Genomic DNA, 12,619 nt, shown 5'->3' on the forward strand with positions numbered 1-12,619 from the left:
GGGATCTCAAACCTGGATCTTCCACATCCCAGTCCAACGCTCTATCCACTGTGCCACCACCTGGTCAGGTGAAATTCACCATTTTAAAGTGTACCATTCAGTGGCATTTAATACCTGCACAACATCATGCAACCATTTCCACTATCTAATTCCAGAACATTCCATCACCCCAAAAGATAACTCCATAGTCATTAGGCAGTCACTCTCCCTTCTCCACTGCCCTAGCCTGTTAACTACTAATCTGCTTTCTGTGTCTATGGATTGGTCTATTCTGGGCATTGCATATGAATGGAATCCTACAATATGTGACTTTTATGACTGGCTTCTTGCCCTTGGCATGGTGTTTTTGAGGTTCACCCATGTCACAGCCTGTATCAACACTTCATTTCTCTTTATGGCTGTAGGATAGTCATTATCTGAATAGAGCACATTTTATTTATCCATTCATCAGTTGACGGGTATTTGGGTAGTTTCCACTTTTTGGCTATTGTGAATTGGGACCCTTGCCAGGGCCCTAGAAGCAATGCCCATGAGACCAGGTGGCTCTTACACCCCCCGTGGGATGGTGTTTCCTCCTATCTCAGTAGTTGTTCCTTAGGGAGTGGGTGTGGACTCCACTGAAGCCAGGATCGATGCTTCCCTGCCAGGTGCAGTTTATTTGGCTGTGACACATCTAACTGAGCCCAAGGCATAGCACATGGGCTTTGCGGAAGGGCAGCCTAGTGTGGTGTTTCTGCAGCGAGGGGCTACATGGCCAGGGTTTGAATCCTGGCTCTGATACTTTATTCACTGTACAACCTTAGCCAGATCTTCTAATACCCTGGCCTCTGTTAAACTACCTGGAGGACAGGGGTAATGACAGTCCCTCCCCACTTCAAAAGGCTGTGGCGAGGATTACATATGTGTTATAAATTCAGAGCCTCACTACTTAAGACTTTCTATTAATTTTATGGCATCTTACCCTCCACATGAGCTTCATGTTTCTGTCCTTGGTCCTGTCTTCCCCAAATCCTTGCTAAATCCAAGACACACTTTCTACCTTTCCTCCTACAAACTCTTCTCTTAGCATCCCCGATGCCACATTCTCCTGATATTTCCCTTCCCCTGCCAACTGGCCCTTCTCACTTTTTCTTTAAATACAAATGGGCCCTGGCTGGTGGCTCAGTAAACAGAGTGTTGGCCTGGCGTATGGACATCCCAGGTTTGATTCCCGGTCAGAGCACATAGGAGAAGTGACCATCTGCTTCTCTCCCCCTCCTTTGCCCCCTTCTTTTCCTTTATTCTCCTGCAGCCAGTGGCTTGATTGGTTCCAGTGTGGCCCTGGGTACTGAGGATGGCTCGGTTGGTCTGAGTGCATTAGCCTCAGGTGCTAAAAAATAGCTCAGTACTAGAGCATTGGCCCAAGACGGGGTTACCGGGTAGATCCCAGTTGAGGCACATATGGAAGTCTGCCTCACTATCTCCCCTCCTCTCAACTAAAAAAAAAAATAAATAAATAAAGATAAATGGTCAGCCAGAAGTTCCTAATTCAACCAACCACCGCCTTTGGAGGGAGAGACATTTTTGAAACAGTTGAGGGTATCTGAACATGAGTTGGGCATTAGATGGTTAGCTCAGTTAGTTATAGTATTGACCTGATACACCAAGGTTGCTTGTTTGATCCTCAATCAGGGTACACACAAGAATCAACCAATGAATGCATAAATAAGTGGAACAACAAGTCAATGTCTCTCTATCTCGCTCTCTCAGACTAATAAATAAAAATTAGAAAAAATAAAGAATAATTGTTAATGTTAAGTGTGAAAATGGCATGGTGGTTATGTTACACAATCTGTCTTTATGTGTTAGAAATGGGGAGTCAAATATTTACCGGAAAATAACATGACATCTGGGATTTAAACCACCCAAGAAAAAGAGAACAGAAAAAGGAACAACAGAGGACCAAATGGCGCTTGTTGAAGCTGAGTGATGGGTGCTTGGGAGTTCATAATATTAAGTACTCTGTGGAATTTTGTAAAATTTCCCCCAAAGGAAAAACAAAATCCTAAAAGAATGTCCACAGGATTCTGGAAGACCATGTTAGTGTGAGAGGAGGGCCTGGTAGAGATTTAGAACCCACAACTTGTCTAATAAGATGGGGGGGCAGGGATGCCTGACCAGGTGGTGGTGCAGTGGATAGAGTGTCGGACTGGGATGCGGAAGACCCAGGTTCGAGACCCCGAGGTCGCCAGCTTGAGTGCGGACTCATCTGGTTTGAGCAAAGCTCACCAGCTTGGACCCAAGATCACTGGCTTGAGCAAGGGGTTACTCAGTCTGCTCAAGGCCTGTGGTCAAGGCACATATGAGAAAGCAATCAATGAACAACTAAGGTGTTGCAACAAAAAACTGTTGATTGATGCTTCGCATCTCTCTCCGTCCCTGTCTATCCCTCTCTCTGACTCTCTCTCTGTCTCCGTAAAAAAAAAAAAAAAAAAAAAAAAAAAAAAGATGGGGGGCCGGGAGAGGGTTGGGGGAGGTAGAGAAGGGTGTAGGGGAATAAATGGTGATAGGAGGAGACTTGGAAAGACAGGGAAAAAAAGGAGGGGGAAGACTGTCACTAAATGGATCCAGATGACTTTTGTCAGGGAATGTGAGCCAAAGGCTGCCAAATTTTGGGATTTTATTTCAGAGAAGCTGGAATCCCCGGATGTTTACATGGAATTAGTGGTCCATTAATAATCAGTGGTTTTCAACCTTTGTTTCTCATGCACTCATAAACTAATTACTAAAGAAAAAGGGGCCCTGACCTCTTCTTCCTTAGTAACTAATTTATTTGTGCCATGAGATGAAAATTGTTGTATTTAGTCTGGGGCACTGACCTTAGTAATTAGTGTATGTTTGTGCTATGAAAAAAAAAGGTTGAAAATCACTGCATTAATTCACATTTTTATAAATAAAGTTTAGGCCAAAAAAACCATTTTTGTTGGCTGAGTCTGATCAATAGACTAAAAGGTTGAGACCTTTGTTTCAGAAGAAGTGGGGGTACCACAGGCTCTGGAATCCAAGGGCTTGGGTTCAAATCTCAGCTTCCTCTTTTAAGCTGTGTTGACCATGGGGAAACTACTTACTTCTTCAAGCCTCTGTGTATCACTAAAATAATGACGACAATCCCCTCACACAGGTGCTCTGGAGGACTCAGTGCAATTACGCTGAGCACAGAGGGTGGCATATAGATACCATCCAATAAATACATATAAGCTTAGCCCTGCCTGGTCAGCTTATTTGGTTAGAGCATCTTCCCAATACGAACCTGGTCAGGACATGTACAAGAATTAACCAATGAATGAATAGATAAGCAGAATAACAAATTGACATGTTTTCCTCCCTTTCTCTCTCCTCCTTCCTCTCTCTGAAAAATAAATTTAAAAAGGAAAGGTTTAAAATGTAAGCTTTTATCACATCATTATTTCATATTAGACATCTAACCTCTAAGTGTGGGAATTCTCTGTATAATTCCTTTTATCTGAGTCTACACTATATTTCTGATAATCTTGTCACTCTCACACTCCCACAGTTCAATTATCTTTATACAACTGGTACCTCCCAGGCCCCTGTGTGCAGACCTGAGGATCAAAGTAGTATCTGACTTCTGCACATGGTTCATGCCAGTCCCCAGGTCCCTTACACTCTCAACATGTGATAGCTTAGCTACTTTCCCTGAAAGACTGTTCCTTCAGGGTTCACCATGGAAGGGTGGGCAGCCACCCAGTCACAGGGCCAGACCCCAAGTATTGTCTTTGCCTTCTCAATTCCCCCAAACACTGTTCCTCCTGCATCGCTATCTCATTCCCTACTTTCCATCTGTACAGCCCGCACAGGCTCTGGTCTCATCTTCTTCCCCTTGGGCAATCTTTCTAGCCTTCTCCTCTCTCCCTCAACAGAAGCCCAACCTTCTCACATTTGGGTGCTAGAGGACCCAGAGATGACCATAGCTCCATAGGAGAATTCTGAATGACCTGGGTAATTGCAGAAAATTCGAGGCAACTTGCTTATATATAGGAACCCCCAAAACGTTCTGGGAGACCCCGAAGGTTCATAGGAGTCCTAGAGAATTTCAGAACATTTGAGGTTACGAGATCATTAGAATTTAAGAGGCCCTGAAGACTCATAGGGACCCAATGGGACGTTTCAACAGGTAGTGAGGGATCATGGGGGGCCCTATAAGGGTATTCTGAGGGGTTGTCGGTAATTATAAGTTCTGATGTATTTTGGAGTTCTGAGAGTTCCTGAGATCATAGAAGCCTCACAAGTACTGAAGGGCCCCTGAGAAATCACAGGAACTCCACGGAGGTTCCGGGTGATTAAGGGAGCCCCAGAATAATTCTGGGGGGTGCCCTGGAGGGCCATGGGAAGCACAGGATGTTTTAAAGAATCATGAGAAGTCTACGGGGGTTCAGAGACTCCTTGGAAGATCATGGGAGCCCCACAGGAATTCTGAGTCACGGGGGACCACGGGAGGGTCTGATGGGGCTCTGAAGAATCACTGGAACCTCTCGGGGCGGGTCTGAGGAATCCGGCCAACACCACCGTGAGTTGGGGCCGTGGAGATCGAAAACTACCACCAATCCTGGGAACAGACTAATGGGCTGAGAGGTAGCAATGCAAAGGCTCAAGGGAACGTCCTTCATGGGTGGGGCCTAAGGGGTGGCGGAATCATTGGAACCAAGAGGGGCGGAGTCTCTGAGCTGCCCGGGTGGATCACGGGAACCCGCGCGCAAAACGGGGCGGCGGGACTGGGGAGGGAGATGGACAGCGCCGCAGGCAGGTTCTCACCAGTGCGCATGCGTGGCTCTCCGGCACGGGTCCGTACTCCAGCGTGCTGAAGATTTCTCGGGCGCAGGGCTCTGCGCGTGTGGCAGCCATCACCCGTCCAGACCACTCTCCAATGACTGCGTGGCGCTCTGCCGAAAGGAACCTTGAGGTCCGAAGGGCGGGACCACCCCCTTCAGCTCAAAGGGCGGGCTATAGGAGAGAGTGATCTAACCTTAGGACCCGGCGACCCCGCCCACGAGCTGGGCTGAGGAAAACGTAGTTGGAGCATGCGCACTCCTCAAAGCGGGGGGGGGGGGGCGGTTGGTGACACGAGAGGAGAAAAGAAAATGGGTGCCTTGCCAATTGTTAGGAGAGTTACAGATGTAGAAGGATAGCTGTATTGGTGTATCCACCGCCCTGTTTACAAACGTACAGCATTTGGTCCGAAGAACATTTACTCTAGAATAGAATCAAGCTCTGTGACGAAGCAATAGTTCAGAGATCAGAAAGAGTCTTTTAGGATGGACAATGAAATTAAGGTTTTGATAGTACTCCATCCAGCCTTGACTTCCCGTAACCTGGCCAGAGGTGGTTGTCAGGAAGAAGGGGAAGTGTGACTTGAACAGAGAGAGGAAGTGTGGCATTGAGGGATCAGCCTCAGAATTTAACTTTGATTGGTTGAGATGAAAGGCGTGGCCTCATACTTGGACTATGATTGGTCGGTAGCAGTTGCCGGTTAAGGATTGAGCACTGGGGAGTAGTCGGAAATGTGACCAACTCAACTTTTTGGTTACACAGAGACCTGAAGTGTGGCTGTCCTTCACACATTTGGCACGTAGGACCTATAAAGTACCTTGAGATATCGACTCCCAACAGATTTGACGACGGTATCTGATCTGAGTGGAATTGTAATCTCTGGCCAGAGTCTTAGATTTTCATATAGAATAGTGGGTGTCGGAGTCTGTTGAGGGCCCGGGAAGCAGGCCCCAGAGTTCAGATACCAGCAAAGGTTCTCGCACATCGGGGTTGCTGGGGACGCCTAGGTCTTTTTCCCAGGGCCATGACGGACTCGAAACTGCTGGTGCCGGAGCTAAACGAGGCAGAGGCCATGGGCACTGAGACGGCGCGTTTCGAGGAGCTGCTGCTGCAGGTGCGGACTGACCGGGACTCCTGTGTTCCTGGGTATTTGGGGATTTTTTTTTTTCCCCAGAGTTAGGATTACAGTTAGTAGAATGCACTAGGAGTCAACAGGGTTAATGGGAATTGTTGTTGGTTAACTCCCAAGTTTGTAGGCTCTAGAATAAATGGGAGTAGGATTGGGGTTGTTCTTTGGGTTCCTCAAAGGAGGAAGGGGACATACCTGACCAGGCGGTGGTGCAGTGGATATAGCATCGGACTGGGACGCAGAGGACCCAGGTTCAAAACTCCAAGGTCGCTGGCTTGAGCGTGGGCTCATCTGGTTTGAGCAAAGCTCACCAGCTTGAACGTAAGGTTGCTGACTTGTGCAAGGGGTCAGTCTGCTGTAGCCCTCCCTCCCCCGCCCGTCAACACACATATGAGAAAGCAATCAATGAAATACTAAGGTTCCACAATGAAGAATAGATGATTCTCATCTCTCTCCCTTTCTGTCTGTCTGTCCCTATTTGTCTGTCTCTCTCACATACACACACACACACAAAGGATGAAGGGGACATACTGTAATATGTCTTATTTCCTGCATGGCTTATATCCACAAACATTGCTCAATGAACATTTGAGGAACAAATGGTCTGATAGCACAGATGTCAAGCGTGGAAGTCTCTTTCTTCCATACAGGCCTCCAAGGAGCTCCAGCAGGCCCAGACAAGCAGACCACAATCAACACAGATCCAACCTCAACCTGGTGAGAACTGCAGAAACCTGAAGAGTGTGAGGTAGATTCCCAGAGAGAAATGGAGGAGGCTGGAGGCAGGGGACACAGAGGAGAGAGGAAAGAGACCCAATAATGGGATTTAGAGGCCTTGGTGGGAAAGGAAAGAGAGGCCCAGAGGAAGGTCCAAAGAGAGAAGGGGTGGATAGGAGTGACTAGCTATCTGAGACTCCAAGCTAGACAGTCAGAGGTCCCAGGAGGGAGGAAGGGGAACAGAACCAGAAAGTGGACGACTGGGACTCAAAGAGGGGAACAGATCAAAAGGACAGACTGAGGAGCGGACAGATGGAAATCAGGACCTATGTGAAGATGGATGGTCAGGACCAAACCATTCCCACCAGGTTTCTGCATAAAGACCAACTCATCCCAAGGGAAGGTTTTCATCAACATTTGTCACTCTCCCTCCATCCCTCCTCCGGCTGACCTGACGGAGGATGAGCTGCTTCAAATGCTGGAGGAGGACCAAGCCGGGTTTCGCATCCCCATGAGTCTCGGAGAGCCTCATGCCGAACTGGATGCAAGTTAGTGCCCTCAAAGGACCCAGGACTCTAGCCCCCTCGGTCCTTTCTTTCCTAGGATCCTAGAATCCAGGGTCCAGGACTCTCCTCCTGCAGGCCTAGAAATCTGGACCCCGGATCTGATCCTTTTTCCTTGAGGCGTAACCCTAGCCCCCTGTACCTCCAGCATCAGTTTCATGGGGCAGTTCTGGTTCTGCCTACCTGGCCTGGTTGGCACTTCCCGTTGCTCCACCCCAGGGAGAGGGAGGGCTGGGCAGGTGCTTCATTAGTCGATCTTCTGGCTCTAGTTCCAGGCCAGGTTTCAGTCTCGTCCTGTTTTCTCCTTCGCCCTCTCCCGTCTCTGTCTCTCTGCCTTGTCTTGCTTCTGTCTCTGTTGCATTCCTGTGTATATCCTTTTTTTTTTTTTTTTTTTTTTTTTGCCTTTTTCTGAAGCTGGAAACAGGGAGAGACAGTCAGACTCCCGCATGCGCCCGACCGGGATCCACCCGGCACGCCCACCAGGGGGCGATGCTCTGCCCATCCTGGACATCGCCATGTTGCGACCCTCCTGGGTGTCGCCATGTTGCGACCAGAGCCACTCCAGCGCCTGGGGCAGAGGCCACAGAGCCATCTCCAGCGCCCGGGCCATCCTTGCTCCAGTGGAGCCTTGGCTGCGGGAGGGGAAGAGAGAGACAGAGAGGAAGGCGCGGCGGAGGGGTGGAGAAGCAAATGGGCGCTTCTCCTATGTGCCCTGGCCGGGAATCGAACCCGGGTCCTTCGCACGCTAGGCCGACGCTCTACCGCTGAGCCAACCGGCCAGGGCTATCCTTCTTTTTTAATAAATAAATTTTTATTTTAATGGGGTGACATCAATAAATCAGGGTACATATATTCAAAGGAAACATGTCCAGGTTATCTTGTCATTCAATTCTGTTGTGTATATCCTTTTAAAAATTTTTTTGTTTATTTTTTTACAGAGTGAGTCAGAGAGAGGGATAGACAGGGACAGACAGACAAGAACGGAGAGAGATGAGAAGCATCAATCATTAGTTTTTTGTTGCACATTGCGACACCTTAGTTGTTCATTGATTGCTTTCTCATATGTGCCTTGACCACGGACCTTCAGCAGACCAAGTAACTCCTTGCTGCAGCCAGCGACCTTGGTTTTCAAGCAGGTGGGCTTTTCGCTCCAACCAGATGAGCCCGCGCTCAAGCTGGCGACCTCGGGGTCTCGAACCTGGGTCCTCCGCATCCCAGTCCGACACTCTATCCACTGCACCACCGCCTGGTCAGGCGTGTATATCCTTTTTTTTTTTTTTAATCTTTTTCTAGGAGTGCTTTATTCTTTTTTTTTTTTTTTTTTTTTTTGTATTTTTCTGAAGCCGGAAACGGGGAGGCAGTCAGACAGACTCTCACATGCACCCAACCAGGATCCAACCGGCACGCCCACCAGGGGGCAACGCTCTGCCCATCTGGGGCGTCGCTCTGTCGCGACCAGAGCCACTCTAGCGCCTGGGGCAGAGGCCACAGAGCCATCCCCAGCGCCCGGGCCATCTTTGCTCCAATGGAGCCTTGGCTGCAGGAGGGGAAGAGAGAGACAGAGAGGAAGGAGAGGGAGAGGGGTGGAGAAGCAGATGGGCGCCTCTCCTGTGTGTCCTGGCCGGGAATCGAACCCGGGACTTCTGCACGCCAGGCCGACGCTCTACCACTGAGCCAACCAGCAAGGGCTATATCCTTTTTAAAAAATAAAAATTCGCCCTGGCTGGTTGGCTCAGCGGTAGAACGTCGGCCTAGCGTGTGGAAAACCCGGGTTCGATTCCCGGCCAGGGCACACAGGAGAAGCGCCCATTTGCTTCTCCACCCCTCCGCCGCGCTTTCCTCTCTGCCTCTCATCCCCTCCTGCAGCCAAGGCTCCATTGGAGCAAAGATGGCCCGGGCGCTGGGGATGGCTCTGTGGCCTCTGCCTCAGGCGCTAGAGTGGCTCTGGTCGCAACATGGCGACGCCCAGGATGGGCAGAGCATCGCCCCCTGGTGGGCAGAGCATCGCCCCTGGTGGGCGCGCCGGGTGGATCCCGGTCGGGCGCATGCGGGAGTCTGTCTGACTGTCTCTCCCTGTTTCCAGCTTCAGAAAAATGAAAAAAATAAATAAAAATAAAAATTCATATATGTCCCCTGAAGCCTTCTGGAACCAAGCTTTGGGTTGTGCCCTGAGAAGTAGGGACTTATTAAACCCAGAACCTGCGATTTCAATATTGTGTAATTCTTGCTGCACTATATGGGCTCTTCACCCACAGTGAGTGGTCAGGTACGGCTTCCTGGAAGAATAGGTGTCAGATATAAGACTAGAAGGAACAAGAGGAGTCCATCAGGCAAGACAGAGAAGAGGGTTCTGGGGGCCGAGGGAACAGAGAGATCCAGAGGCCAGAAAAAATGAACTGGATTGGCCAGTCATTGAGAGAGATGGAAGAAATTTACAGGGAGGAGGTTGGTAAAGAGAATAGCTTTTTTTCTCTCCAGGTGGGAGGAGCATACCACACAGGGCCTCCCAGGCCAGGATGCAGTACTCAGGCCTTTGCATGGGTGTGCTAGGGAGCCACGGAGGTCTGTGAGCAGGGGAGAGGGAGGGTCAGCTCTGGGACATACTGGGGAAGGACCAGAAGGAATTAGGAGAGGCTGGTATGAGTCCATCCTGGCAGGTGTGTGTCTTGAGTCATTTCCTGATGCTCTCTGGGTCTCTCTGTTGCTTTTTTCCTTGCCTGTGTCTGAATGGTGGGGTTGCCCTGGAGTGCTGGGCACCTCACCCCCTTTCTCTACCTGCAGAGAGTCAGGGTTGTACCGCCTACGACGTAGCTGTCAACAGCGACTTCTACCGGAGGATGCAGGTTGGGGGTGTGGCTGAGGGTGAGGGCGGGACAGGGGCTTCTCCCTTGACTCCCCCCCAGCCCTCCTGCACCCCTGCATTCCTGCTCCCTCTCTCTCCCAGAACAGCGATTTCCTGCGAGAGCTCGTGATTACCATTGCCAGGGAGGGCCTTGAGGACAAATACAGCCTGCAGCTGAATCCAGGTGAGGGACGGGTCCTGGGCCATCCCAGGAGCCCAGCCAGAAGCAACTGGGGGCAGCCCTCAGGAGAGGTGAGGCTAGTGTGAGCTTTTCCTTAGCCTCTAGGCTCTGAATTCCAGGGAGAGGGTGAGGCTCCCCAAGGTAAGCTGGGGTAGGGGGTAGTGTTTGGGGGTCGTGACTAGGCCCGGGATTCCAAGTAAGGGGCGGGGTCTGGAAAGCCTTACAGCATCAGAGTTGGAAGCATCTCCAGGGGACAGATTTTATTGGCCAGTACCCTGGGAAGGGTGGGGCTAAGGTGGGCGGGCTTCCTAAAGCCAAGCCAGGAGGTATGGTCAGGTTCCTCGCCTGGTCCTCCCTCCTGGGAAGCTCTTGCAGGACCCCCCCCTCCCAGAAGCAAAGGCAGCCCTGACCCATGTGACCTTTGACATTGCCCTCCCGCCCTGCAGAGTGGCGCATGTTGAAGAACCGGCCTTTTATGGGCTCCATCTCCCAGCAAAATATCCGCTCCCAACAGCGCCCTCGGATCCAGGAGCTGGGGAACCTGTACACCGCTGACTCCTTGAGACCGGAGGAAGGGTGGGCTTTCCATGGGTTCCCTCTCTCATGTCTCCCTAGTGTCTCTTTGGAACCTTTCCCTCCCCATAAGGGGTCGTGTCCTGGGGCTCTAGGAACCCCCGGGGAGGGGGGGAGCTGAACTCCCACTGGGAAGGCTACCCTGAGGCAGCAGGGCTGGTGGGAATGAGAAAGGAAGGGAGCCACATGCCAGGCTGAGGGAACAGCTCAGCAAAGACCTACAGGCGGTCTCCTCAGTTCTGGGTCTTATTACTCCCCAGCCCTGAGAAGCCTCACCTGAACCTTTGGCTGGAAGCCCCTGACCTCCTCTTGGCGGAAATCGACCTCCCCAAACTGGTGCGTGCATCCTCGGCCAGAGCTGGTGCATGAGGATGAGTGTTCGAGGGAAAGTGAGATGGGCTTGTTGCCAGACCTGTGTGAGCTTGGCTAGTGCTGCCCTCTGAATATGGCTGCCTCCTGTCCCACGGGCCCTCAGGCCCACTTCTGGTGCTGTCCCAAAGATGCCCAGGGCACTGTAAGTGATCAAACACGGAGAACTGTGATTACCATACTCCACCTTTTACCTGGAATGTTAGGCCCTTAGATATGGTATCCAAGCACTTGATTCTTCTCTTCCCTGGCCCATATTTTCCCATCCAAGTACTAATAAGGCCCGACCCTCTCAGCTTCCGAGATCAGATGAGATCAAGCGCGTTCAGGGTGGTATGGCCGGAGACCCTGGTCCATGTTCTTAGCATCCTGTGTCCTGTAGCTGGGAAGGGAAGGGTGGGCTGATTTCACTGTCTTCCCAGGATGGAGCTCCAGGGCTATCGCTGGAGATCGGGGAGAACCGTCTAGTAATGGGTGGCCCCCAGCAGCTGTACCATCTGGATGTCTACATCCCCCTGCAGATCAACTCTGATAAGAGCAAGGCGGCCTTCCATCGGAAGAGAAGGGTACTTGAGCCGGGTGGGCGGTGGGTGGTGGAGCAGAGAAGCAGAGACACTGGGGGGCCTGGACTTCTGGGTCTGAGGAAGGAGGGGGCTGGGGGACGAACTCCTGGGTCCTGAGTCCTCTCTCTTTGCTGTCCTCAGCAACTGATGGTGGCAATGCCCCTTCTGTCTGTGCCTTCTTGACCTGGTGTTCCCTGTGCTTCCAAGTGGGGAGAAGAAGGTGGTAGCATCTCTAAAATGGAAATAAAAATGTTTTTTGCCTTTGGTCTGTGTCTTGCTAGGAATAAATACATAGGGGATTGGGAGGGAGGAGGGACATTGAACTGTACCCCTGGCGTCCCAAAGGGTCACTGCCTAGCTTGGGCCCTGTCCTCTTCCCTGAATGCTCTTCCTGACTCCTGGCCTCCAGTCTCTCCCTTCATTAGTCTTCTGCATGTTCCCAGAGCTGACTCTGCCCCTCCTGTTCGCAGCCCCTCCTTGGCTCCAATAGCCCCCCCCCCCCCCCCGAAGGTCCCAGCCCCCAAGCCTGGAACTCCAGGCTCTGTGCGATCTGGCCTTTTATTTATTTGTTTGTTTATTTATTTTTGTATTTTTCTGAAGTGAGATAAAGAGAGGCAGAGAGACAGACTCCCGCGTTCACCAGACCAGGATCCACCCGGCATGCCCACCAGGGGGCGATGCTCTGCCCATCTGGGGTGTTGCTTTGTTGCAACTGGAGCCATTCTAGCGCCTGGGGCAGTGCTAGAATGTGCTTCTCCTGTGTGCCCTGTCCGGGAATCAAACCCAGGACTTCCACATGCCCCACACGCCGCCTTGATACTCTACTACTGAGCCAACTGGCCAGGGTTGCAATCT

General features: G+C 51.1%; 2 protein-coding genes across 3 annotated transcripts in view; one reads left to right on the forward strand and one right to left on the reverse strand.

Moving 5' to 3' along the window:
• Positions 1-4,944, reverse strand: part of ALDH16A1 (aldehyde dehydrogenase 16 family member A1) — a 30,261-nt gene extending 25,317 nt beyond the window's left edge. The window contains exon 1 of the mRNA XM_066271571.1: positions 4,813-4,944. Coding sequence (XP_066127668.1) covers positions 4,813-4,902 — 90 coding nt within the window. The 5' untranslated portion in view covers positions 4,903-4,944. The remainder of the gene's footprint in view (positions 1-4,812) is intronic.
• PIH1D1 (PIH1 domain containing 1) lies at positions 4,822-12,028 on the forward strand. Of its 2 annotated transcripts, none has more exons than XM_066271572.1 (10): positions 4,822-4,960; positions 5,848-5,941; positions 6,607-6,673; positions 7,042-7,221; positions 10,018-10,079; positions 10,181-10,262; positions 10,706-10,835; positions 11,093-11,168; positions 11,624-11,767; positions 11,906-12,028. In XM_066271572.1, the coding sequence occupies exons 2-10, from the start codon at positions 5,852-5,854 to the stop codon at positions 11,945-11,947; spliced, it is 873 nt and encodes a 290-aa protein (XP_066127669.1). In that variant the 5' UTR covers positions 4,822-4,960; positions 5,848-5,851; the 3' UTR covers positions 11,948-12,028. The 2 variants fall into 2 exon arrangements, with proteins under 2 accessions (XP_066127669.1, XP_066127670.1); XM_066271573.1 differs by having other exon boundaries at positions 4,825-4,960; positions 5,835-5,941.
• Positions 12,029-12,619: the final 591 nt, after the last annotated feature.

The sequence above is a fragment of the Saccopteryx bilineata genome, chromosome 3, assembly GCF_036850765.1.
Source record: "Saccopteryx bilineata isolate mSacBil1 chromosome 3, mSacBil1_pri_phased_curated, whole genome shotgun sequence".
Taxonomy (NCBI): Eukaryota; Metazoa; Chordata; class Mammalia; order Chiroptera; family Emballonuridae; genus Saccopteryx; species Saccopteryx bilineata.

Excerpts from the sequence above, each read along its gene's own strand:
- PIH1D1 (XM_066271572.1), top strand. The coding sequence starts at position 5,852 with ATGACGGACTCGAAACTGCTGGTGCCGGAGCTAAACGAGGCAGAGGCC. Across the intron at positions 10,080-10,180 it reads ACTTCTACCGGAGGATGCAG|AACAGCGATTTCCTGCGAGA; the intron begins GTTGGGGGTGTG and ends TCTCTCTCCCAG. Across the intron at positions 11,169-11,623 it reads AAATCGACCTCCCCAAACTG|GATGGAGCTCCAGGGCTATC; the intron begins GTGCGTGCATCC and ends CTGTCTTCCCAG.